The 27,687-nt window shown below is 39.3% G+C and overlaps 1 protein-coding gene across 1 annotated transcript in view; it reads right to left on the reverse strand.

The window, feature by feature from the left end:
- HHLA2 (HERV-H LTR-associating 2) overlaps positions 1–27,687 on the reverse strand; it is a 190,247-nt gene that overhangs the window by 7,276 nt on the left and 155,284 nt on the right. Inside the window, exon 6 of the mRNA XM_053707539.1 lies at positions 5,845–5,942. Within this exon, the coding sequence (XP_053563514.1) occupies positions 5,845–5,942 (98 nt within the window). The remainder of the gene's footprint in view (positions 1–5,844; positions 5,943–27,687) is intronic.

The raw sequence follows: 27,687 nt of genomic DNA on the forward strand, positions 1-27,687 counted from the left end.
ACAAACGGAGATAAGGGGGTAGATTTATTAAGAAGCGAGCGAACATGATTCGCTGTAGCATACGCTGTCAGCATTTAATATTGCACAAACATTTCTGGTGAATTGCTTGTGCAATGCTGCCCCCTGCTAACTGGCAGCTAATCGGCCACTAGCAGGGGTTGTCAATCATCCTGATCATATTGGACTGGGATGATTTCAGTCCGCCACCTAAACTAACCTCAACTAACGGACCTGAAACGATGGGACTTAGAATCACCATCCGCTGCTTAATAAATGTACCCCTTCATGTGTACTGGAATCTAAGAATATCTGTTGTGCTATTAGAGTATAATCCTTGCACCATTAGTGTAGCATACAAAGTTGAAAATGATCAAAAGGGATCGTGCCTGATGCTGCAATCATGAGGCTTAGTACTTCCATACACATACTGTAGCTACTGAAGAGAATGATAGAGACTGAAGGTTTAGACAAGCTGAAACCAATTTTATTTGTCTCTTTTCCCTAATTCTCTGTTAGGGAGTCATGGATGATGACTCTATCTGGAAACCTAAAAAGGTGACCTTTGTCTGAGGAATCAAGGAACTCTTTGGTAAGTTAATTCTCCAACCATGTCTTTGAAGAAACAACAACACTTTGTTTTGTGTGAGAGTTTGCTAAATGAAAAGATTGAGCTAGTACCAAGATATCATCCAAATAATGAAATACTGCAATACCCTGCACTCTGATTACAAGTAAAAGGGTGCAGAGAACTTTTGTAAATATTCTTGGAGCTGTTGCTACTTGCTAGGCCAAATTGGAGAGCAACAAACTAATAATGCTGTTCCAGAAAGGAGAATCTTAGGAACTGGTAGTGTTCTGGGTGTATAGTTATGTGAAAGTAAGCATCCTGTAAATCTATTGTGGACATAAAGTGACCTTGTTGAACAAAAGGCAGAATAGTCCTTATAGTTTCCATTTTGAAAGTTAGTATTCTTACAAATTTAAGGCCAGATTACGAGTTTTGCATTATGAGCGGCTCGGTAATAATGTGCAAGTTATTGTCACCATTCATGTCCCTATAGCACTGCTATTACAGGTTTGCAAAAATCCGGCATTAGCAGGCAATATGGCAGCGTTGAGCTCCATACCGCATACAAATACCAGTGCTGCTTTGAGCTGGTTTTACGTGCTCGTGCACGATTTCCCCATAGACATCAATGAGGAGAGCCGGCTAAAAAAAAAGCCTAACACCTGCAATAAAGGAGCGTAAAGCTCCGTAACGCAGCCCCATTGATTCCTATGAGGAAAGAAAAGTTACCCTAACATAAACCCCCGAGTCTAAACACCCCTAATCTGCTGCCCCTGACATGACCGACACCTACATTATACTTATTAACCTCCTATGATTAAGTGCTGAATAGCACGAAACATGTCAGGACCTCGCTCCCCTTCTATGTAAACCTTTTTGCTGATGTGCTGTGCTGTACTGCACTATTTTTTGTGTGTATTTTTTGCGTTTTTAAATTTACAAGAATAAAGACTGTGTTTTTACTCTATCTTCTGGAGTGCTGCTAATCCTTGAACCTGTATACTTATTAACCCCTAATCTGCCGCCCCTGACATCACCGCCACCTACCTACACTTATTAACCTCTAATCTGCCGCCCCCAACGTCGCCACCACCTACCTTCACTTATTAACCCCTAATCTGCCGCCCCCAATGTCACTTCCACCTACCTACACTTATTAACCCCTAATCTGCCGTCCCCAATGTCGCTGCCACCTACCTAAAGAAATGTCTTTCTTTGAAACAATGAAGAGATTTGAATAAAATCCATCCCTTGTTCCTGTAATGGAACCGGAATAATTACTCCCATATATTCCAAGTCTGAGACAGATTTTAGAAAGGCCTGAATTTTCATATGATTTTTTGGAATATGGGTGAGAAAGAACCTCCCCACAAGAGGTTGTATTCTGAATCCAATTCAGTTTCCCTGGGAAATTATGTTTAAAATACAGGGATTTTGGACAAATTTTAACCAAATTTCTTAACATAGTAACATAGCAGTTTCCTTGGAAAGAAATGGATAGTAATCTAGTTTTAGAAACCATATCAGCATTCCAGGATTTAAGCCATAAGGCTCTTCTGGTAAGATTAGCTAGAGACATGCTTTTGATGTTGAATTGTATAATATTAAATATTGCATCGTAAATAAAATTGTTTCCATTTTGAAGTAAATTCAATAGATTAGAATATTCAGGTTCAGTAGATAACTGCTACATAAGACTGGTTAACCAGAAAGTAGAAGCAGCAGCCACATCAGCAACAGATATAGCTGGTCTAAGTATAAAGCCAGTATGTAAATATGCTCTTCTTAGATAAGATTCAAGTTTTCTATCTAAAGGGTCTTTAAAAGAAGTACTGTCTTCTAGAAGAATAGTAGTGCGTTACGCCAGAGTGTAAATGGCCCCATCAACCTTGGGAACCGTTTTCCATAACTCTAAGTTAGCAGCAGGTAAAGGGTATAGCTTTTTAAACCTTGAAGAAGGGTTAAAAGAGGCACCTGGTTTAGACCATCCTTAGCAATCATGTCAGAGACAGAATCAGGTATAGGGAAAATTTTAGGGAGGTTGACAACAGCTTTATATACTAAATTTAAATGATTACAGGGTTTGTTTAGCTTCTTCAATCCCTAAAGTGACTAAGACTTCCTTTAAAAGAGAACAAATATGTTCAATTTTAAATAAAAAGGAGGAATTATAATGTTCTACGTCCGATGAGGGAGCCTCACTGTTAGATGAATCCTCATGTTTCGAAGATGCTTTAGTACTTAGTTGATCAGTACTAATGTTACTAGTAGAAGATACAATTTTAATTGACCTTTTTCGCTTACTTGAAGGCGGTAGTGCAGCCAGGTCCATTGAAATGGCAGTAGCAATAAACTCTTGTTGTGGTGGGTACGCCATCTACATCCATCTGTAAGGAAGAAACAGTAGGTGCGGCAGTATGCATAGAAACATCATTAGATTGATCGACACGCGATAAGTAGTCTAAACATGAGCCACATACATGAGCTGAAGAAGCTACTTTCATTGTTTTACAATAAGCACGCTTAACTTTGGTAGAAAGGTGTACAATAGACGACTCAGTTCCTATGGTAACTTTAGGGAAAGATTGGTGCTACTCCATTATGGCAAAAATGAAATAAATGCAATAATACTCTGCTGAAATATATTAGCAGAGGTAATGCTCATGAAAAGATTTCCTGTGAGGCGAAAACATCGGAGGCAAAGTTTTAAAACTGAGGTATGTGTGAGGTGGGAGAGGTATTTATAGGCTTTTAAGGTTTGGGAAACTTTGCCTCCTCCTGGTAGTAATGTATATCCCATCAGTAACAGCTTGTGGAATCTTGCCACCTATATGAAAGCAGTTGGCCTCCCAGACAATAGTAATAGTGAAGGTGGCTACATTTTGTAGTAAATCATAAAAGTAATCAAAAGTCTGTAATTGTAGACTTGTGCGCGGATGTTTTCGAATTTCATTTTCGGATCGATTCGAATTTGGATACTTTCAAATGCATTTGTTTTGGATTCATTCCGATTCAAATAAATTCGGATGTATTCGGTTCGGATTTGATTTGTAAATTTGGAAGTTCTGTATGTGTTGTGTATTAGACTAGTATTATGAACTGTAATATTAGGTGTAACCCATAGCAGAGTGATATAACCTAATATACTGTACAATACTAGTGTAATTGTGATTAGTCCATGACCATCCGAATGTAACGAATAAATCCGAACTAATTTGAATTTATTCGTTAGTTTTGTTGCTACGGTAATTCGGAAATTCAAATCCAAAGCTCCGAATTTGACAAATTCGTCCGAATTTTGATTTGGAACAAAACGGAACGCATATGTCTAGTAAATTGAGAGAATACATTCCAAACACACTTTTGCTACTTTAAGCCATCTTTCCTATATTAAAATAATGTGCCAACTAGCTTTGGAAGGCTGTAAAATAATTGTATCACTCTAGCAGGTTATTTTGCAATTATAAACATAATATCTTTGTTAAGTTTCAAAATGTAATCAAAAAGCGCTATATGATTAGCGATAGAAACTAATAGAAATTTTTACAAGTGGCATCTAAAATTACAGGGATCTGCAATACATATTTAAAGGGAAATAATATAACATGTTGTCAAGTTTCACCTGGCCACCAATTTGTAAAAGCATTTTTTTAAGATCTATGTCATCAAGTGGTACAGGCAATCAAAAGGTGTTCCACTCTCTCTATTGTAAAAGACTGAAGAGCAATTCTGTACTTAATATTTTTATGGAATTAAAGACAATGGGGCCTATCTATCAAGCTCCGAATGGAGCTTGATGCTCCGTGTTTCTGGCGAGCCTGCAGGCTCGCCAGAAACAGCAGTTATGAAGCAGTGGTCACAAAGACCGCTGCTCCATAACCCTGTCCGCCTGCTCTGAGCAGGCGGACAGACATCGCCAGAATTCAACCCGATCGAGTACGATCAGGTTGATTGACACCCCCCCTGCTGGCGGCCCATTGGCCGTGAGTCTGCAGGGGGCGGCGTTGCACCAGCAGCTCACAAGAGCTGCAGGTGCAATGCTGAATACGGAGACCCTATTGCTCTCCGTATTCAGCGAGGTCTGGCGGACCTGATCCGCACTGTTGGATCAGGTCCGCCAGACTTTGTTAAATAGAGGCCTATGGATTCATTTTTGGGTCAGGACCTGAGTAGCATTTGCTGATTGGTGGGTAAATGTAGCTGTAGTGCTGAACCATAAAAACGGGCCGGCTCCTAAGCTTACATTCCTGCTGTTCAAATAAAGATACCAAGAGAACAAAGGAATTTTAATAATATAAGTGAATTAGAAAGTTGTTTAAAAGTGCATGCTCTATCATGAAAGAAAAAAAAATGGATTTAATATCCCTTTAAGATTGTCTGTCAAGAGACAGAAGAAATCTACAAAAAGTGAAATAAGTTTTGGGCCAGAACGTTGCAATGACAGTTGATATTCTTGATTTTTTTTTAAATTTTGGGTACCATGCAGCATGTCATGTGAAAAAGCAGCATAGGTGGTTAAGTAACACAAAAGTAAGAAACTTAAGCTTAAAGGAACACTAAAATTAAACTTAAACTTTCATGATTCATCTATAGCATGCAGTTCTAAAAATCTTTCCAATTTACTTCCATTACCAAAATGTGCGTAATCTTTTTATATACAAACTTTCTGAGGCTCCACTTCCTGATCAACAGGAGCAAGTGTTCACAGTATATACTTATATGTGTATTGTGATTGGTTGATGACTGTCACACGATACAAGGGTCTTGAAGTAACTTAGAAATTCGTCAGAAAAAAAATCTACTACTCATTTGAAATTCAGACTAAGTGATATTGTATTGTCTTTTATTATGCATTTGGTGATTATGCAATTCTGCTGTATTTAAAAAGTAGGTCTAGTAAAAAAATTTAAAAAAATGCACTTCATTGCGAACGGCTATTTTAAGTCATTCAGACATATGGATAATTTATAATCACATATAATGTCACAATATTGCTCTCACTGTTCCTCTATCCATATTATTTAACATTAGAGCAAACTAATACTGAATCTATTGAACAAATTAAAAATTATAAATAACACTGGAGCCACTAATTTCCCAGTGAGCTAATATCTTGGTTAACAAAATTATTTGCCACATTTGACATATAATTAAAAGGTATAAATGAATGAAAAAAAATTGGTAAATAGGGCATTTTATTCCACAACTGTGTCTCCATTTACATGTTCCAGATTGCATCTGCTATTCATTATATTGCGTTAACCTATCAATTTTACCTTATACAGCAAAACAGCAGCAATAGCAGCAGCAGCAGCAGCAAGAAACGCAATCCCAGTAGCAAAAAAATTACGAGGTCTCTTGAAAGAGTTTATTTCTGAAAATAAGAGCAATTGATCAATAAATATATTAGTGTGCTTCTTAATCATTTGCAGTGATATCTGCATTATACTAACATGAGTAGACAGACTTTAGTGTCTAGTATGACTAACATGATTAAACATGACACAAACTGGAAAAATAATGATGAAGATTTCAGTCTGTTAAAATTAGTTAGAAAATCCCCAGCAAAATAAATACGTTTTTTGTTTTTTTTGTTTTTTAAAAACAGACTTGTACTGACAAAGAGCAGGGGTTTGTAATATATTAAATTTGTATTAAAATACTCAAAATAAAATTGTCTGTGCTATTTAACCAAAGCTCCCAGCACCCCATTTTTTTCGAGAACTCTGTCCTGTTGCACCTTCTGCTGTCCTTCAATAATATACAAGTCACAAGTTCACAAAATCAAACTGAGAACCTCCTAAATCCCATAAATAAATGTCCAATAGTGGCCCTGTAAATGCCCAGAAATACTAAGCACTGACTTCTCTTAATCTATGGCACATTCTTACTGCCCACAACAGCCTGCCCTGACAATGCCCCCCAGATTGACCAGCCCAGAGCCCTGATGTTATTATGTAACAAAACAAATGACCAAATTACAGACATTTTGTTTAATTTGCAATTTTGTAAGGAACCATTATTTTACAATAAAAAAAACACTATTGACTATAAACTGTTTACGGCTATAAATGTAGTTGCATATAGGTTCTGTGAATATAGAGATGCTAACTTTATATGAGATTCTCTCGTGCATGCTGTGCTACTCTCTGTGGTGGCAATTCTATTTGTAGAAAAGAACTAGAGGACAGAAAACCCTGAGGGGGAAAAAGTCCCCCCCATACATAATACTTAGTGGCAACCAGAAGTAATAATGCAAGTGACATATTCAAGTAAATCAGAATTCCTGTATAAAGTGCTTTTTTGGCTCAAGTTTGAACCCTTTGAAATAATTAGATAATGTGTGATAATCCATTTGTGGTGCAATAAAATCCTGTATACTTTGCATGGAGTAATTTGACAGGTGAATTCCAATTAGGCATGGGAGAAAATTGGTACTCAGCTTTCGTTTGCAAAATGAAAGCCAAATAGGGCTGCAGGCAGCAGCATTCGTCTCTTTTTGGAGCCGGATATATGTCATGTGCGCGATCGAAAAATTTGGTAAGCTTGGTTTCACATCGATTCGGGGCGTAAAAAAATTTGGTTCAAGACATTCGTAATAATTCAGTATGTGTTGGTAATTCGGTTTCAGAATTTATTTGTGACATTCCGAATTTTTAAATTCGGATGCATTCGAAACCGGTACCAAATTATTATTAATGTCAGACCGAATCTTTAATATGGACCGAATCGTTATTTCTAGCTAATATTACGGCGATTACCGAAACAAAATTATGTTAAACCGCCGCCACCACCCATGCTGCCACTAAATAAAGCTATTAACCCCTAAATTGTCGTCCCCCCACATCACTAACACTACCTAAACCTATTAACCCCTAAACCTCACCCCCCACATCGCCAACACTAACTAAACCTATTAACCCCTAAACTGCCGTTCCGAAACATCGCCGACATTAACGAAACCTATTAACTCCTAAACCGCACTCCCCCCACATTGCAGACACAAACTAAACCTAATAACCCCTAAACCGCACCCCCCCACATCGCCAACACTAACTAAACCTATTAAGCCTTAAACCGCCTTTCCAAAACAGCGCCGCCACTAAATAAAACTATTAACCCCTAAATCGCCATCCCCCCACATCACTAACACTACCAAAACCTATTAACCCCTAAACCGCACCCCCTCCCCACATCGCCAACACTAACAAAACCTATTAACCCCTAAACCACCGTTCCGAAACATGGCAGACATGAAATAAACATATTAACCCCTAAACCGCACCCTCCACATCGCCGAAACAAACTAAATCTATTAACCCCTAAACCGCACCCCCCACATCGCCAACACTAACTAAACCTATTAACCCCTAAACCGCCGTTCCAAAACATTGTCGCCACTAAATAAAGCTATTAACCCCTAAATCGCCGTCCCCCCACATCACTAACACTACCTAAACCTATTAACCCCTAAACCGCACCCCCTCCACATTGCCAAAACTAGCTAAACCTATTAACCCCTAAACCTCCATTCTATTAACCCCTAAACCGCCATTCACAAACATTACCAATACTAACTAAACCTATTAACCCTAAACCGCCGGCACCCACATCGCAACAACCTAAATTAAACTATATTAACCCCTAAACCTAACACCCCCTAACCCTAACCTAATTAAAATATAGCTAAATTAAAGTTACAATTATTAACTAATAATACCTATTTAAATCTAAATACAAAGTAACGTATCTATATTAACCCCTAAACCTAACACCCCCTAACTTTAACCCTAAACCTAACACCCCCTAACTTTAACATAATTAATTTAAAATATAACTAAATTAAAGTTACAATTATTAACTAAATAATACCTATTTAAATCTAAATACAAAGTAACTTACCTGTGAAATAAAACCTAAGCTAGCTACAATAAAACTAATAGTTATATTGTAGCTAGCTTTGATTTTATTTTAATTTCACAGGTAAGTTTGTATTTATTTTAACTAGGTAGACTAGTTAGTAAATAGTTATTAACTATTTACTAACTAACTAATTAAAATAAATACAAACTTACCTGTGAAATAAAAATAAAACCTAAGCTGCCTTACACTAAAACCTAACATTACAAAAAATAAAAAACACTACAATTACAAAAATAAAAAAAACCTACCATTACAAAAAATAATAAACAAAATTATCCAAAACAATAAAAATTATTCCTATTCTAATACCCTTTAAATAAAAAAAAAACACCCCAAAATAAAAAAAAAACTAATCTAAAATAAACTACCAAGCACCCTTAAAATGGCCTTTTGGGGGCCCTTAAAAGGGCGTTTTGTATGGCATTGCCCTAAAGTTAACAGCTCTTTTGCTACAAAACAAAGCAAACACCCCCTAACAGTATACAAACCCCCACCCTCCAAACCCAATAAATAAAATAAAGTAAAACCTAATCTACCCATTGCCCTGAAAAGGGCATTTGTATGGGCATTGCCCTTAAAAGGGCATTTAGCTCTTTTACTGCCCAAGCCCTAAGCTAAAAATAAAAACCCACCCCAAAACGAAAAAATACATTACACAAAATAACAAACAAATTATCAAAAATAATAAAAATTATTCCTATTCTAATACCCATTTAAAAAACACCCCAAAATAAAAAACCTAATCTAGAATAAACTACCAATGGCCCTTAAAAGGGCCTTTTGTAGGGCATTGCCTTAAAGATATCAGCTCTTTTTCTGAAAAAAATACAAATACCCACTAACATTACAAACCCCCACCCCCCAAACCCACAAAAATCTAAAAAACCTAAGATACCCATTGCCCTGAAAAGGGCATTTGGATTGGCATTGCCCTTAAAAGGGCATTTAGCTATTTTACATTGCCCAAACCCTAAACTAAAAATAAAACCCACCCAAAAAACCCTTAAAAAAACCTAACACTAACCCCTCTTTAGGTACTCACAGTTGCTGAAGTCCTGATTGAACGATCTTCATCCCGGCAGCTCCATCTTCATCCAGGTGGTTCCATCTTCATCCATCACGGGACCAACATCTTCTTCATCCCTGTGGAGGCGGAGCAGAGATGCGCGGAGCCGGAGGTCCAGGCGAAGGTCCAAGGCAGGTTGTCCAGGCGGAGGTCCATCGATCCGACATGGAGGTCCTCTTCATGCGATCCTCCGCCGCACACTGAGGATTGAAATGCAAGGTACCCCTTTTGTACAGTTTTAAACTGTAATGTAATTTTTACAGAATTATTCTGGCAACCACAGCTGCCAGTTTTTTTTCTGTAAAAACAACTGGATATTTTTTACAGTGTACATTATGGGCTCTTGTTAAAAGCTGCATGAGCTCAGGACGAGTCGAAGAAAACTATCGGGTAGATTAAGATTTTTGCGGTAACAGGGGTGCGGTGCTAACAAGCAGTTTATGCTCACCGCTCACTTACATACAGCGCTGGTATTACGGGTTTTTACAAACCCGGCATTAAAAGACAAGAAGTGAGCGTTGAGCAAAATTTTGCTCAAAATCTCACTTCAATACCAGCGCTGCTTAAGTCAGCGGTGAGCTGGTGTAACAAAATGGGCCGACGAAACGGGTCGGTTTCCCCATAGGAATCAACGGGGAGAGCCGTCTGAAAAAGTCTAACACCTGCAAAAAAGCAGCGTTTAGCTCTTAACGCAGCCCCATTGATTCCTATGGGGAAATAAAATGAACCCTAACATGAATCCCGAGTCTAAACACTTCTAATCTTACACTTATTAACCCCTAATCTGCCGCCCAGACATAGCCGACCCCTACATTATATTATTAACCCCTAATCTGACTGAATGAAGGTTCCTTTAAATGACGTCATCCAAGATGGCGTCCCTTCAATTCCGATTGGCTGATAGAATTCTATCAGCCAATCGGAATTAAGGTAGAAATAATCCTTTTTTTTTTTTAACATATTTATTTATTATCCAACAATGTACAACAACATAATTTGGGCAAAATTATTACATCGACACATCTCACAGGATGATTTATACATAAAAAACAGAAAACTACAACATATGCTTTTTTCTAACCACGTATTTAGCTTTAAAATTCCTTTTGGTACATATAACTAACATAAATCATTACAATAGGATGCAAGAGAATCTTTATTGGCCCAACTTAAGGCTACATTTAAGGCCACGAGATTTCTTGACACTCATATCTCTACAAATATAAAGGAATTGGTAACGTACAGATATTGAATATAGATTTTACATCTCTACATCTTACAAAATACATCCTGTATCAAAACAATATGAAAACAACTTTCTTTCTTAGCCCAATTGTAAATTAAAACTAATGTCTAAATTCCTAATGGTACTGATACCTAACTGAATAAATACATAGGTTTTTAGGCCTGGAACAAAATGCACTTGTTGGAAACCCCAGTACCTCCCTCTTCACCCCTCCGCCTCTCAATATATGGAAGCTAAAACAAATTCTAGACGCTAACTATTATAATGGGTGACCAAAAAAGTTTCTATAAGTATCGGTAGAGCCCAGGGGAGCTAATATTCTCTTCTGTATAGAGAATGGGTATAAATTAATTATAGGTCTCCAATTTCTAACAAATACCTCGGCCCTATCTTTAAACTGGAATATTGTATTATGTGATTCAATCTGGGAGGGAATCTATCTTTCCATTTTTTCAGTATCAGAATTCTAATTACCAAAATTATCGTATTTAGTATCCTGATATTTTTAGGTTTAACCCGAACTAAATTCGGATGTATCAAAAAGATTATATGGTAAGCTTGTATTTTAAAACAGTCATGGAACTGCCGATTATACCAGTGGTTAGCTTTGCCCCACAGTTGGTTTATTTTGGGGCAATAGAAAACCATATGTAAAATATCCGCATTTAATAAATGACATTTTGGACACCATTGTTGTATTGAAGAAGAAAATTTAGACATTTTGAGGGGAGTTAGATATGAATTGTGTAATAGTTTAATCTGTGATTCTTTCCATGCAATTGACACATTCAATTTCTCCAGTGCAGAAAAACTGTAAGAGATATTAACTAATTCAAATCGGGGAAAGTGTTGACACCAAAAAAAGACCAAGTTTTGGGAAGAAATTTGGCCCTGTTTTGCAAGCATTATATTGTATAAAAGAGAAATTGTAAATTTGCCTGCTACAGCTTTTTTAATGCACTCATTAATGTCGGACCACCTCAAATCAATACTACTACCCCGATCTTGCGAGTTAATAAAGTGCCGAGTTTGAAAATATGCAAATAGACTATGTCTTGGTAGTTCAAATTAATCCTTTAGATCGTTGAAAGAAAGCATCTGTCCTGAAGTAGTAATACGCTGATACATATACTTAAGGCCATTTTGAGCCCATATACGATATATTTGCTCATTAGTTCCTGGAATAAATTCTGGGTTGCCTTGAATTGGTAAAAAAGCTGAGAATCTATAATCTATATCACACATACTACATATTTTTTGCCATGATATGATTATATTTTTAAAGGATATAAGATTACAGATATTTGATGGGAGTTTTTTTATTGGACAGTGCAAGATTGCTTTTAAAGAAAAAGGGGCTATAAATAGACTCTCTATCTCTACAGACAAAACTTTATTTGAAGGTAGAAATAATCCTATTGGTTGATGTAATCGGCCAATAGGATTGAGCTGGCATTCTATTGGCTGATTGGAACAGCCAATAGAATGCCAGCTCAATCCTATTGGCTGATTGGATCAGCCAATAGGATTGAAGTTCAATCCTATTGGCTAAATGCATCAGCCAATAGGATTTTTTCTATCTTAATTCCGATTGGCTGATAGAATTCTATCAGCCAATCAGAATTGAAGGGACGCCATCTTGGATGACGTCATTTAAAGGAACCTTCATTCAGTCTTAGCCGTCGGATGAAGAGGATGCTCTGCGTCGGATGTCTTGAAGATGGACCCGCTCCGCGTCGGATGGATGAAGATAGAAGATGCCGTCTGGATTAAAATCTTCTGCCCGTCTGGAGGACCACTTTTGCCGGCTTCGTTGAGGACTTCGGCCCGGTCGGGTGAAGACTTCTCCCGGTAAGGTGATCTTCAAGGAGTTAGTGTTGGGTTTCTTTAAGGGGGTATTGGGTTGGTTTTAGAGTAGGGTTGGTTGTGTGGGTGGTGGGTTTTAGTGTTGGGGGGGATTTGTAATTTTTTTTTACAGGTAAAAGAGCTGATTACTTTGGGGCAATGCCCTGCAAAAGGCCCTTTTAAGGGCTATTTGTAATTTAGTGTAGGGTAGGGCTTTTTTGTATTTTGGGGGCTTTTATATTTTTTTAGGGGGATTAGATTAGGTGTAATTAGTTTAAAAATCTTGTAATTTGTTTATTATTTTCTGTAATTTAGTGTTTGTTTTTGTACTTTAGATAATTTTATTTAATTGTATTTAATTTAGGGAATTAATTTAATTATAGTGTAGTGTTAGGTGTAATTGTAACTTAGGTTAGGGTTTATTTTACAGGTACTTTTGTATTTATTTTAGCTAGGTAGTTATTTAATAGTTAATAACTATTTAGTAACTATTCTACCTAGTTAAAATAAATACAAACTTGCCTGTAAAATAAAAATAAACCCTAAGCTAGATACAATGTAACTATTAGTTATATTGTAGTTAGCTTAGGGTTTATTTTATAGGTAAGTATTTAGTTTTAAATAGGAATTATTTAGTTAATGATAGTTATATTTATTTAGATTTATTTAAATGATACTTAAGTTAGGGGGTGTTAGGGTTAGACTTAGATTTAGGGGTTAATAACTTTAATATAGTTGCGGTGACGTTGGGGGCGGCAGATTAGGGGTTAATAAATGTAGGTAGGTGTCGGCGATGTTAGGGGCAGCAGATTAGGGGTTAATAATATTTAACTAGTGTTTGCGAGACGGGAGTGCGGCGGTTTAGGGGTTAATATATTTATTATAGTGGCGGCGATGTCTGGTTCGGCAGAATAGGGGTTAAAAAAAATTTTGTGTTTGCAATGCGGGAGGGCCTCGGTTTAGGGGGTAATAGGTAGTTTATGGGTGTTAGTGTACTTTTTAGCACTTTAGTTAAGAGTTTTATGCTGCGGCGTTGTAGTGTAAAACTCTTAACTACTGACTTTAAAATGCGGCACCAGTCTTGACAGGAGAGGGTGTACCGCTTACTTTTTGGCAGATTCATAATACCGGCGCTATGCAAGTCCCATTGAAAAAAAGAGGATACGCAATTTCCGTAAGTGGATTTGCGGTATTTCCAAGTCTGGCCAAAAAAGTGAGCGGTACACCTGTACCTACAAAACTCGTAATACCAGCGGTAGGATCAAGTCAATTATTCAGAGCTGCAATTTCCTGGAGGGAGCACATATAGAGAGCTGTGGCTCTAAAGAAGAAGACTCCCATTCAAAAATGAACGCTTTGCCTCACATTGCAGATGCAGTGGAGCAGCTGATCGATCAGGCTAAAGCACACAGTGAACAAGTCCACAACAAGGCAATCTCCCTATTATGCAGGACAACCGGAACTTCAGCCACAACAAGGTCCGTTAAACAAGCAGATCATCACAAGACCATAAATAGGTCAAATCAAGGGGAACCTAGGCGACTCGTGATAAATGGAGGATCCCAAGGATCGCATACCCCTATATTCCAATGGCAGCTGAGTCCATTGCATCGGCTGAATCCCATCGATCCATCTATTACACAAAATGGCAAAAGGTCACCACTCACAGAGAAAGGTTTGAACGATAAACATACCGTAGACATTGTGAGAACTGGAGTGGGTTGGGTACGTGACATTCGTGAGGGCTTGCATGATACACTATCAAGTGGATTTGGCTTCTCTCATATACTGTAAAATAACTAAATTTTTCGTGCACCTTTTTTTCACTTAAACTCTTTTGTAGTTGACACATTGGCCTCTATTTAACAAGCTCCGAATGGAGCTTGATGGCCCCTGTTTCTGGCGAGTCTTCAGACTTGCCAGAAACAGCAGTTATGAAGCAGCGGTCACAAAGACCACTGCTCCATAACCTGTCCGCCTGCTCTGAGCAGGCAGACAGACATCGCCGGAAATCAACCCGATCGAGTACGATCGGGTTGATTGACACCCCCCTGCTAGCGGCCACGAGTCTACAGGGGGCGGCATTGCAATGCTGAATACGGCAAGCGTATTGCTTGCCGTATTCAGCGAGTTCTGATGGACCTGATCCACACTGTCGGATCAGGTCCGACAGACCTTGATAACTTGGGGCCAAAACATGGACAAACAGCAAATGAGCTATCGGCACTAGCCGTGACAAATCCGTCTTCAACTGTAGCCTTAGTGAAAGCAATATACAGTGGATCACTGGTGTGGAGTAAATAAACACAGTTCACTTGCAATAGACATCAAACATCCGCAGACTGGAAACAATTACCATCCTCCAGGTAACCAGCACTAAGGTGCTTACCAGTTAGCTGCATGTCCTCCTCCGTGTTATCCTCCGACTGAGTGTTTCATGCCGTAGCATAGGCATATCCGGGTTGGGGGTCAGAAACTCGACATGTGTAGTGAGAGCCCAGTGGAACAGTCCATAGAACAGATGGGCAAAAAAGAAAGATATCCAGAACGGCTCACTCAAAAACACTTTGTTGTTAAAAGTTATAAACATACAAATATGAATTAAAATCACATGTAGTAAAGAGCAGCACACATCCCAGCTTAGGGGTTCCCCGTACTTACAGTAAAAGCACTTTACTGTGAGTACGGGGAAACCCGAAATGCGTCCTAAGCTGGGATTTGTGCTGCTCTTTTCTACATGTGATTTTAATTCATTTTTGTATGTTGTTTAGCCCACATTGGTATAACTTTTAACAAGAAAGTGTTTTTGAGTGAGCCGTTCTGGATATTTTCTTTTTTTGCCCGTCTGTTCACAAAACATGGACACCCAGTAAGCATACTGCACCTCACCCTTCTCCCCTACTACATGGGTTTCTAATTTCTTATTCTGCTTTATGACGACTCTATTGTCTGAAGGTGTATTTTCTATGTTTTAATGATGAAAAGATATTTAAGTGCGAACTCCTGATGTCTTGACCAGCTACTGCTGTCCCCCAACTACTATACCCTAAAGAAACTCACTATATAAATGTTTATTGCCCTGTAAGATTCATATATGGAACATATTTTATTGGTCATCTACCTGATTCATGCTAAGCAGTTCCTCCCTGTATGTTATAGTTCATAGCTAAGCCCCCACTCTCACAGAAAATAACTAATACTATCACCAAGAGGTAACAAAGCTGTCAGTTGCTATGTAAATTGAGATATATCTGAAGTATATAGGAGGTTTAAGAGTTTCAGACTACTGGCACTTATATTTACATATTAGCTTATACAAATGTATAGGGGATATATGAAGTTAGTAACTCTGGCTGTATGTATTGACCTATGAACCCTCCAAGCTCCTTTAGTAATGCAGAGGCTTATCTATAGTGTTAGGGAGAGTAGCACAGGTTTTATGATGTCTATAGCTGGTAGAACATTATATTTTAGTGCCTGCTGATAACCTAATTTTGCATAGCATGTAGGTGCAATGTTTGTCATTTTATGAGAGGTAATGTTGTCTGATCTCAATGGGGAGCGAGAACCTTTGTCCATAATGCGAATGATGTGCTTTGGAATAGGGTGAGGGTATCATTGTTCATACATTTTTCTAAATCAACCACAGTTTACAGAGATCTCTGGGTCTGAGACTTGACTATAGTTCATAGTACAACCCCTAAGAGAGTAGTTGCTCAGAGAATATAGCACAACTACATCCACACTTGTGATAGCTTGTGTAACTCTGCTGACTTTAAACTAGATCTATTAGAATGCTTTGCAGAATGCTATCAGAGGCTTAAAAGCTCACATGGATGCATGGAAAACATATATGTTTGTTCTAAGGGAGACATGTAGGGCACCTATTCAGATAGGTGCCCTACATGGGATGATAAATCCGCATGGGATGACTCCTGGTGGCCAACAGCCCTCGGTCATCCTCCAACCCCAACCGACCACGCACAAAATCTAGGCTTCATCCTGGACTCATCACTCTCCATGAACCGACAAATCAATGCCATTACCTCAACATTCTTCCACATCCTCCACCTGCTACGAAAAATCTTCAAGTGGATCCCTACCGAAACCAGGAAAACAGTCACCCACACCCTTGTCAGCAGCCAGTTGGACTATGGCAACGCACTCTACGCTGGCTCCACCATCAAACTCTAAAAGAGACTCCAACGTATCCAGAACGCCTCAGCCAGACTCATCCTCGACATCCCTCTCCAATGCCACATCACCGAACACCTAAGGAACCTTCACTGGCTCCCCATCAACAAGAGAATCACCTTCAAGCTCCTTACCCACGCGTTCAAGGCCCTACACAACATCGGACCCGAATACATGAACCACCGCGTAAATTTCGACACCCCCGCCAGACAATTACAATCGGCCGACCAAGCACTCGCAGTCATCCCCCGCTTCAGCAAATCCACAGTTGGCGGAAGACCCTTCTCCCACATAGCAGCAAAGACATGGAACACCCTCCCGCTGCACCTCAGACAATCCACCTCCCTTACAAAGTTCAGAAATGACCTCAAATCCTGGCTCTTCGACTGAACGCACATCCCCTCCCCCCTCCCCCCCTCCTCCTATCTGCTTTCCCTTAGCACCTTGAGACCCTCACGGGTGATTAGTTTGCGCTCTATAAGTACCCGATAGATAGATAGATAGATAGATAGATAGATAGATAGATAGATAGATAGATAGATATACCATTAATGGTTAGTACTATCGGGAAATCCTGCTTACTTTGCTAGGATCTGTGTCAGTGCCAGTTGGAGGGTTGCCGCACAAATTATAGGTATCAGTTGCTTATGGTTTGGGGTAACTATAGATATGGGCTCTGTGTAGTTTCCTACTCTGTTACTCATGTAATCAAAAGCCCAAGAATGGCCCTAGCAATCAAATAGACTTCCAATACCCAAAAATATCCAGTGGATAAAACTGTACATAACCATGACCATTGTGTGAATAGGGAGGAATAGTTTCTCCTCCATATTACTCCATTTTTATTTTCCTTTTTCTTCCTCTGTTTGTTTTGGCAGAGTTACGCAGTCTCTGCCCAGCTTGGAGAGCTACAGTTTTCTCTTCGAGCCCCAATGCAGAGAATACCAACCCTTTCAATTTAATTGCCCTCCCTTTAGTTTTTTTTAATTTCTTAGACTCACCCGTGGTCCTTGTGACATAAGAGGGCGACCGGATGGTTTTGGCCCATAAGTGACTTATCTTTTTCTTAAAATCCTCAGTTTAGAAAGTTTCATCCAGGCCCAAAAAGGGCCTCTGCTGTTTTAGGTGAGGGGGGGGGGGGAAATGAGGGAAGTGTTAGGTTTGCTCCCCTAATAATGTACCATACTCGCTGTAACAAGCGAGTTGTCATGCTATATGTGAATTTTGTGTCATATGAGCAAACTCTTTGTCTGTCTTTGTTTACCCTCAATAAAAAACAAAACAAAACTAAACTACCCATTGCCCTGAAAAGGGCATTTGTTTGGTCATTGCCCTTAAAAGGGCATTTAGCTCTTTTACTGCCCATCCCTAACCTCCAGGTTGGTACTCACCGTTCCTGAAGTCCGGCGTAGAAGGTCCTGTTCCAGGCAGTGATGCCTTCTTCCAAGCGGCGACCTCTTCTTTCTTCTTCCAGGAACATCCAGTGCAGAGCGGAGCTGAAGACCGATGACCGCGGAGCTGAAGACCAGCGATCCTGGAACTGAAGACCGGCGACCCTGGAACTGAAGACCGGCGACCGCGAAGCCATGGAGCGTGGAGGATCCTCTTCATACGATTGCCGCTGTACACTGAATAGTGAATTCAAGGTACGCGATTAAAGATGGCGTCCCTTGAATTCCTATTGGCTGATTTGATTCTTCAAATTCAAATCAGCCAATAAGATGAGAGCTACTGAAATTCTATTGGCTGATTTAAACAGCTCTGCCCTCCGCTCCACGCCACATTGTTCCTGGAAGAAGAAAGAAGAGGTCGCCGCTTGGAAGAAGACTTCACCGCCTGGAACAGGACCTTCTCCGCCGGACTTCAGGAACGGTGAACACCAACCTGGGGGTTAGACTTAGGTTTTTTTAAGGTTTTTTGGGGGGTGGTTTGTTTTATTTAGATTATGTAGTCAACTGATTTCCACAGCACCAAAAAAGATAGGAAAATTGTTAAACAAACGTAGCTTTTATTGATCCATTTCAGCACTTGGCACACAGCAGCAAAAAGCGACGTTTCGGGCTGTTAACCCTTACTCATGCTTATTCAGAATACCTGTTAGCTGCTCCTTAAATACCATATGACATTAACCCTTAACACACCAAATAACATTGTGATACCTAAACAACTACAAAATATCGCCACCTAGTGGTCAAGACTTATTATTCCTATAAAAATTGTTAAATACATAGTTAAAAACAATCTGCTGTTAGTAGTTATTATTTTCAAATATATATATCTTACAAATTCATCATATGATAATATTATTATCTATGCTACAGTTTACTTATTCACAGAGAATACAATGTTGTTTATATTACAAACTAAAAAAAAAATTTCATTTTAAATTTTACTCACAAGAATACTGTCATATCTATTTCCCTGTTAATCCCTTTGGGAACTAAAGCATCTAACTTATGTATCCAGAAGGATTCTTTCCTCTTTAGTTGTGATTCCCTATTCCCACCCCTTCTATGGGGTTCAACACTATCAATGACTTGCCACCTCAGTTGTGAGATATTGTGACCAGCTTCAATAAAGTGACAGGCTACCGGGGCCTTCATGTCCCCACATCTTATATTTGATCTATGTTGACTGAGGCGATCACGTATTTTTCTAACTGTCTCGCCCAAATAGATTTTGGAGCAGGGACACTTAATGAGATAAATTACATGCGTAGACTCACATGTATAGAATTTGTTGATGTTAAACTTCTTACCTGTTTGGGGGTGTACAAACTCTCTACCCTTTATGACCGAATGGCAGCTGGCACAGTTTAAACAAGGATAGGTACCACATGATTTAGATGATATATATGTCTGTTTTTTTACCTTAGCCCCAATATCATTCTTGACTACTAGATCTTTAATATTGGGTACTCTCCTATATGCCATAAGTGGATAGTTTTGAAACTCAGTTATATCTGTATTACAATTTTTTATTATATGCCAATGTTTTTTAAGGTATTGGGCAATTTCAGCACTTTATGGATTGTACTGTGTTACACACACTATTCTATCCTGTTTATTCCTAATTTTGTGCCTATTTTCACAGATATTATTGGCTTTTTGTTTCTCCCTTTCCACTAAGTTAGAAGGATAACCCCTTTGTACAAATCTCTCAGTCATCTCTCTAAGTCTTATCTCTTTCATATGGCTGTCACTTACTATTTTATGAACTCTGAGCATCTAGCTTTTTGGTAGGGAATTTTTCAAAGACTCATGATGGAAGCTATCATATTTAAGTAGGGAATTTCTGTCTATACTCTTCCTATACATGTCAATTTTTAAATTGCCAGTCATGACATCCTTGTGCACTTCAGTATCCAAGAATACAATATTAGTCTCGCTGAAATTAAGTGTAAATTTTAGTCCCTGCACTGCACTATTCAACTGATCTACAAATGCCAAAAGGGAACCAATGTCACCCCACCACACGCCAAACACGTCATCTATGAAGAGCCACCAGGCTGCCCCATATTGTAAGAATAAAGCATTTTCATAGACAAATTTGTCTTCAAAACAACTCATGAACATGTTGGCGTATGATGGGGCAACATTGGACCCCATGGCTGTCCCCTTCAATTGCAGGTACCATGTTTCACCAAATAAGAAATAATTGCAATATAACACCACTCTAAGCAGATCTTCAATAAATTTCAATTGTATGAAGCTATATTTATTGGTTTTAGCCATAGTGGTCATAACAGCTCCAATTCCCCTTTCATGCTTGATGGATGTGTATAAACTACAAACATCAAGTGAGAAGAGTATATACTTTGTGTCATTTAGCGGTAAATCTTTCAGCTTCAAAATGAAGTCGCTAGTATCTCTAATATAAGAAGTTGCTTTCATAACTTCAGGCTGTAAGATTTTATCAAGATATACCGCTATATGACTAAACACAGATTGTGTGCCTGCAACTATTGGACGGCCAGGTGGTCTGTGGGGATCTTTATGTACCTTTGGTACTGTGTATATAATAGGGTTTTTTGGCCACTCAATGTATAGGTATTTAGCCAATTTCTTATCTATAACACCCTTAATGATAGCTTTGTCAATTATACCCTTAATTTCTTTTTGTATATTAATGAGAGGGTTATAAGGGAGAACCAAATATGTATCTTTATCTTCCAATTGATTAGTGAGTTCACTAATATAGTAGTCCTTATCTAGGACAACTATGGCTCCTCCCTTATCTGCCCCCCTCACTACTATATCCTTTTTACATAAGGTAGAAATAGCTCCACTCTGAGCTTTGGTAACATTATGTTTAAATTTCCATGATTTCTTTTTGATCTTAAGTTCTAAGTGTTTCAAATCACTTTTCACCAATTGCATATATGTTTCAATGCTATTATTGTAACCTGGTGGAGTAAAACTACTTTTATGATATAGTCCAGTTGCTTTAAGAGTCAGTGTATCTTTATCCAGATTCTCAATAGCATTAACTGTTTTAGATCTATTATTAAAATAGGACTTGAGTCTTAATGTCCTAAAGAATCTGTATAAAACCTTTTCCAACTCAAAAAAATCCACATCTTTAGCTGGGCAAAATGACAAACCCTTATTTAGTAGCTGGTACTCACTGTCCGTTAGGCTGCAGGTGGAGATATTGATTATTGATGATTCCTCATTTGCTTCTTCTGGTTCTTTGCCCTCCTTGGACGACTGAATTGCCCCTTGTCTCCGTTTGTGTTTACGGCCTCCTCTGTGCCTTGTTTGGTGTTTGTTTTTTATCGTCGGATTCTAAAAAACTTGATCCGGTAGAGCTGTCTGTTCCACTCGAGCTCCTCTGATCATGTCTGGCTTGACTCTGTGATGTGTAGTTGCGGCCGGATCTCATTTTCTGTGAGGTATCCCTCCGCCGCCAGGATCGATTCTCACCCCTCCAACGATAGACGTGTCCTTGGGCATAATCCTGTTCATCACGCTGGAACTTCTGTCGTTTGCCATCCATTAAGTCCTTCTTCAAAGCAGTGATTTTATCATCAATGTCTTTAATTCTTTTACTATATTCTTCTACAGATAGAACTTGTCTGAGCTCCTCCTGTTTCGCTTCCACTATGACCTCTTGTCTGTCGATTTCTTTCTGTAGTGTCTCCACTGTCAGTACAATTAGGTCATAGGAGCACTTATTCAGTATAGCTTCAAATTTTTGACAATATTCGATGTTATCCTTTAGTAGTGTAGGTCGGGTACTCATGCATAACCCTCTGGGGATTCTTTTAACTCTATAGTATTCTGCAAGAGTTATGCTGTGCAGTTCCCAAATCATGTTTCTCTTTTTCAATTTTTCATATTCTTGACTGGTAACTTCCACTGCTGCATCTTTGAGGAAATCCCTAGATCCTTGCACAAGGGTAGTGATATGAGCAGCATCCATCTCTGTGTAAGTAAACATTAAAGTGGCCCTCTACCACGAGCATCAGGTGTGTGCTGTCTGTCACTTGGGAACTGTTTGACATATTTTACTGCAAGACAGACCTGCAAGCACCACTAGGAGCTAACATTTAACATTATGGAAACAAGCACTAAAACGGATGGCACTTTAATGTTTACTTACAGTAAGTAGTAAGTAGTAATTTAGAATAGGGTAGGGCATTTTTTTATTTTGGGGGGCTTTGTTATTTTATTAGGGGGCTTAGAGTAGGTGTAATTAGTTTAAAATTGTTGTAATATATTTCTAATGTTTGTAAATATTTTTTTATTTTTTGTAACTTAGTTCTTTTTTATTTTTGTACTTTAGTTAGTTTATTTCATTGTATTTATTTGTAGGAATTGTATTTAATTTATTTATTGATAGTGTAGTGTTAGGTTTAATTGTAGATAATTATAGGTATTTTATTTAATTTATTTATTGATAGTGTAGTGTTAGGTTTAATTGTAACTTAGGTTAGGATTTATTTTACAGGTAAATTTGTAATTATTTTAACTATTTTAGCTATTAAATAGTTCTTAACTATTTAATAGCTATTGTACCTGGTTAAAATAAATACAAAGTTACCTGTAAAATAAATATTAATCCTAAAATAGCTACAATATAATTATAATTTATATTGTAGCTATATTAGGATTTATTTTACAGGTAAGTATTTAGCTTGAAATAGGAATAATTTATTTAAGAAGAGTTAATTAATTTCGTTAGATTAAAATTATATTTAATTTAGGGGGGTGTTAGTGTTAGGGTTAGACTTAGCTTTAGGGGTTAATACATTTATTAGAATAGCGGTGAGCTCCAGTCGGCAGATTAGGGGTTAATAATTGAAGTTAGGTGTCGGCGATGTTAGGGAGGGCAGATTAGGGGTTAATACTATTTATTATAGGGTTAGTGAGGCGGATTAGGGGTTAATAACTTTATTATAGTAGCGGTGCGGTCCGCTCGGCAGATTAGGGGTTAATAAGTGTAGGCAGGTGGAGGCGACGTTGAGGGGGGCAGATTAGGGGTTAATAAATATAATATAGGGGTCGGCGGTGTTAGGGGCAGCAGATTAGTGGTACATAGCTTTAATGTAGGTGGCGGCTCTTTGCGGTCGGCAGATTAGGGGTTAATTATTGTAGGTAGCTGGCGGCGACGTTGTGGGGGGCAGGTTAGGGGTTAATAAATATAATATAGGGGTCGGCTGTGTTAGGGGCAGCAGATTAGGGGTACATAGGGATAATGTAAGTAGCGGCGGTTTACGGAGCGGCAGATTAGGGGTTAAAAATAATATACAGGGGTCAGCGATAGCGGGGTCGGCAGATTAGGGTTTAATAAGTGTAAGGTTAGGGGTGTTTAGACTCGGGGTACATGTTAGAGTGTTAGGTGCAGACGTAGGAAGTGTTTCCCCATAGCAAACAATGGGGCTGCGTTAGGAGCTGAACGCGGCTTTTTTGCAGGTGTTAGGTTTTTTTTCAGCTCAAACAGCCCCATTGTTTCCTATGGGGGAATCGTGCACGAGCACGTTTTTGAGGCTGGCCTCGTCCGTAAGCAACTCTGGTATCGAGAGTTGCAGTGGCGTTAAATATGCCTCTACGCTCCTTTTTTGGAGCCTAACGCAGCCTTTCTGTGGACTCTCAATACCAGAGTTATTTTAAAGGTGCGGCCAGAAAAAAGCCAGCGTTAGCTACGCGGGTCGTTACTGACAAAACTCTAAATCTAGCCGTAAGTTTGTTTAACAATTTTCCTATCTTTTTTGGTGCTGTGGAAATAAGTTGACTACATATTACAGAGAGGTGTTTGCAGTGGCCCTTTACCACGAGCATCAGGTGTGTGCTGTCTGTCACTTGGGAACTGTTTTATTTAGATTAGGGATGGGCAGTAAAAGAGCTAAATGCCCTTTTAAGGGCAATGCCCAAACAAATGCCCTTTTCAGGGCAATGGGTAGTTTAGGTTTTTTAGTGTTAGGTTCTTTTATTTTGGGGGGTTTGGTGGGTGGGGAGGTTTACTGTTACGGGGACTTAGACTTTTTTTCTATAAAAGAGCTGTTTATCTTGGGGCAATGCCCTGAAAAAAGCCCTTTTAAGGGCTACTGTCAGTTTATCCTTAGATTAGGGGGTGTTTTTATTTTGGGGGGCTTTTTTATTTTCATAGGGATTAGGTTTAATTTTGTAAACTTTGGTATGTATTAGATTTTTTTTTATTTTCTGTAATTTAGGTTAATTTAAACATGTTTAATTTTTTAATTTTTAAGAGTTAGACAGGTTTTTGTTTTTTTTTAGATTAGGGATGGACAGCAAAAGAGCTGAATGCCCTTTTAAGGGCAATGCCCATACAAATGCCCTTTTCAGGGCAATGGATAGTTTAGTTTTTTTAGTATTAGGTTTATTTATTTTGGGGGGGGGTGGGTTTTACTGTTAGGAGGGACTTAGAATTTTTAGTAACTGCAAAAGAGCTGTTTAACTTAGGGCAATGCCTTAAAAAAAAGTCATTTTAAGGGTTATTGGTAGTTTAGCATTAGATTAGGTTGTGTTTTTATTTTGGGGGGCTTTTTTATTTTCATAGGGATTAGGTTTTAATTTTTAATTTTTGATAATTTGTTTATTTTTTTCTGTAGATTTTTTAAATTTAACAACACATAGACTGAGAGGGGAGAGAGAGCAAAAGAGGGGGAGAGAGAGAGCAACAGAGAGGGGGAAGATATCAAAAGAGAAGGGGGACAGAGAGCAAAAGAGAGGGGGAGAGAGAGCAAAAGAGAGGGGTGAGAGAGATCTAAAGAGAGGGGAGAGAGAGACAGCAAAATAGAGGGGTGAGAGAGAGCAAAAGAAAGGGGAGAGAGAGAGCAAAAAAGAGGAGGAGAGAGAGCAAAAGAGAGGGGGAAGAGAGAGAGCAAAAGAGAGGGGAGAGAGCGAGCAAAAGAGAGGGGAGAGAGCGAGCAAAAGAGAGGGGAGAGAGAGCGAGCAAAAGAGAGGGGGAGAGAGAGATAGCAAAAGAGAGGGGAGAGAGAGCAAATGAGAGGGGAGAAAGAGCAAAAGAGAGGGGGAGAGAGAGCAAAAGAGAGGGGGAGAGATCAAAAGAGAAGGGGGAGAGAGAGCAAAAGAGAGGGGGATAGAGAGCAAAAGAGAGGGGGAGAGAGAGCAAAAGAGAGGGGGAGAGAGAGCAAAAGAGAGGGGAGAGAGCGAGCAAAAGAGAGGGGAGAAAGCGAGCAAAAGAGAGAGGAAAGAGAGCGAGCAAAAGAGAGAGGAGAGAGAGCGAGCAAAAGAGAGGGGGAGAGAGAGATAGCAAAAGAGAGGGGGAGAGAGAGCAAATGAGAGGGGAGAAAGATCAAAAGAGAAGGGGGAGAGAGAGCAAAAGAGAGGGGGAGAGAGAGCAAAAGAGAGGGGGAGAGAGAGCAAAAGAGAGGGGAGATAGAGTAAAAGAGAGGGGAGAGAGAGCTAAAGAGAGGGGAGAGAGATAGCTAAAGAGAGGGGGGAGAGAGTAAAATAGAGGGGAGAGAGAGAGCAAAATAGAGGGGAGAGAGAGCGAGCAAAAGAGAGGTGGGGAGAGAGAGAGCAAAAGAGAGGTGGGGAGAGAGACAGCAAAAGAGAGGGGGAGAGAGAGAGCGAGCAAAAGAGAGGGGGAGAGAGAGATAGCAAAAGAGAGGGGGAGAGAGAGCAAATGAGAGGGGAGAAAGAGCAAAAGAGAGGGGGAGAGATCAAAATAGAAGGGGGAGAGAGAGCAAAAGAGAGGGGGATAGAGAGCAAAAGAGAGAGGGAGAGAGAGCAAAAGAGAGGGGGAGAGAGCAAAAGAGAGGGGAGAGAGAGTAAAAGAGAGGGGAGAGAGAGCTAAAGAGAGGGGAGAGAGATAGCTAAAGAGAGGGAGGAGAGAGAGAGTAAAATAGAGGGGAGAGAGAGCGAGCAAAAGAGAGGTGGGGAGAGAGAGAGCAAAAGAGAGGGGGAGAGAGAGAGCAAAAGAGAGGGGAGAGAGAGCAAGCAAAAGAGAGAGGAGAGAAAGAGCAAAATAGAGGGGAGAGAAAGAGCAAAAGAGAGGGGGGAGAGAGAGAGAGCAAAAGAGAGGGGGAGACAGACAGTAAAAGAGAGGGGGAGACAGAGAGCAAAAGAGAGGGGAGAGAGAGAGCAAAAGAGAGGGGCGAGAAAGACAGCAAAAGAGAGGGGGGAGAGAGAGAGCAAAAGATAGGGGGAGACAGGGAGCAAAAGAGAGGGGAGAGAGAGAGCAAAAGAGAGGAGAGAGAGAGCAAAAGAGAGGAGAGAGAGAGCAAAAGAGAGGGGAGAGAGAGCAAAAGAGAGGGGGAGAGAGAGAGCAAAAGAGAGGGGGAGACAGAGAGCAAAAGAGAGGGGAGAGAGCGAAAGAGAGGAGAGAGAGAGCAAAAGAGGGGGGAGAGAGAGCAAAAGAGAGGGGGAGAGAGAGAGCAAAAGAGAGGGGGGAGAGAGAGAGCGCAAAAGAGAGGGGGAAAGAGAGCAAAAGAGAGGGGGGAGAGAGAGCAAAAGAGAGGGGGGAGAGAGAGAAAAAGGGGTGGTGAAAGAATCCACCTGGATGGATTCTTTCACCACCCTGCCATTTTCGGAATCCACCTGAATGCGGCGTAAGCTGCATCCAGGTGTATTCCGAAAATGACAGGGTGGTTTTGTCACCACAATAGACTGTCCTTCCAAAAATGGCAGGGTGGTTCGGTGGTTCCATCACCACAATAGACTGTCCTGTGGGCAGGCTTTCCCACTAATGTTAATAATAAACACAAATGTATTTGTTTTAATCAAAACATTAAAAATATAGCTCAAATAATACTTTTTAAATATGAAACTATAAAAGAAATATAATCATTCAAATATTTTTTGTGACTGCAATAAAATGTTTAGATATTAAAAATTAAATTAGTCAAAAGGATATGAAATGAAGAATTGTATAGGTTATAAATTGATATTATTGGATCATCAATACTGAGTTAAAGGGACATAAAAAAGCAAAGAGAACATGCACTAATATGTTAGATAATTTTATTATGGTGCTATTTCTTGCATATAATTATGTGTTTTACCCCTGCACACATAATTAAAATAATCTCTAGAGCAGCAATGGCTACTGGGAGCTAGCTGAACACAGTGAGCCACCAATCACTAGCATATCCCAGTAGTGTTTTGCTGCTCCTTGGTCTAAGTACTTATTTCAACCAAAGAAAACCAAGAGAACAAAGTAAATTTGATAATAGAAATAAGCTGAAATGTATCTTAAAACTGCACAGTCATTCTGAACCATAAACATGTTTAAGTTTAGCTTGTATGTCCCTTTAATTAGCCATCATGTTTTACTTTTGCCATTTATTTCAGCTAAATGTATAGTACTCAGGTAACATGCACAGCTCCTTCAGACCCATTAGGCCAGCTATGAGCC

Source organism: Bombina bombina, chromosome 3, assembly GCF_027579735.1.
Source record: "Bombina bombina isolate aBomBom1 chromosome 3, aBomBom1.pri, whole genome shotgun sequence".
NCBI lineage: Eukaryota > Metazoa > Chordata > Amphibia > Anura > Bombinatoridae > Bombina > Bombina bombina.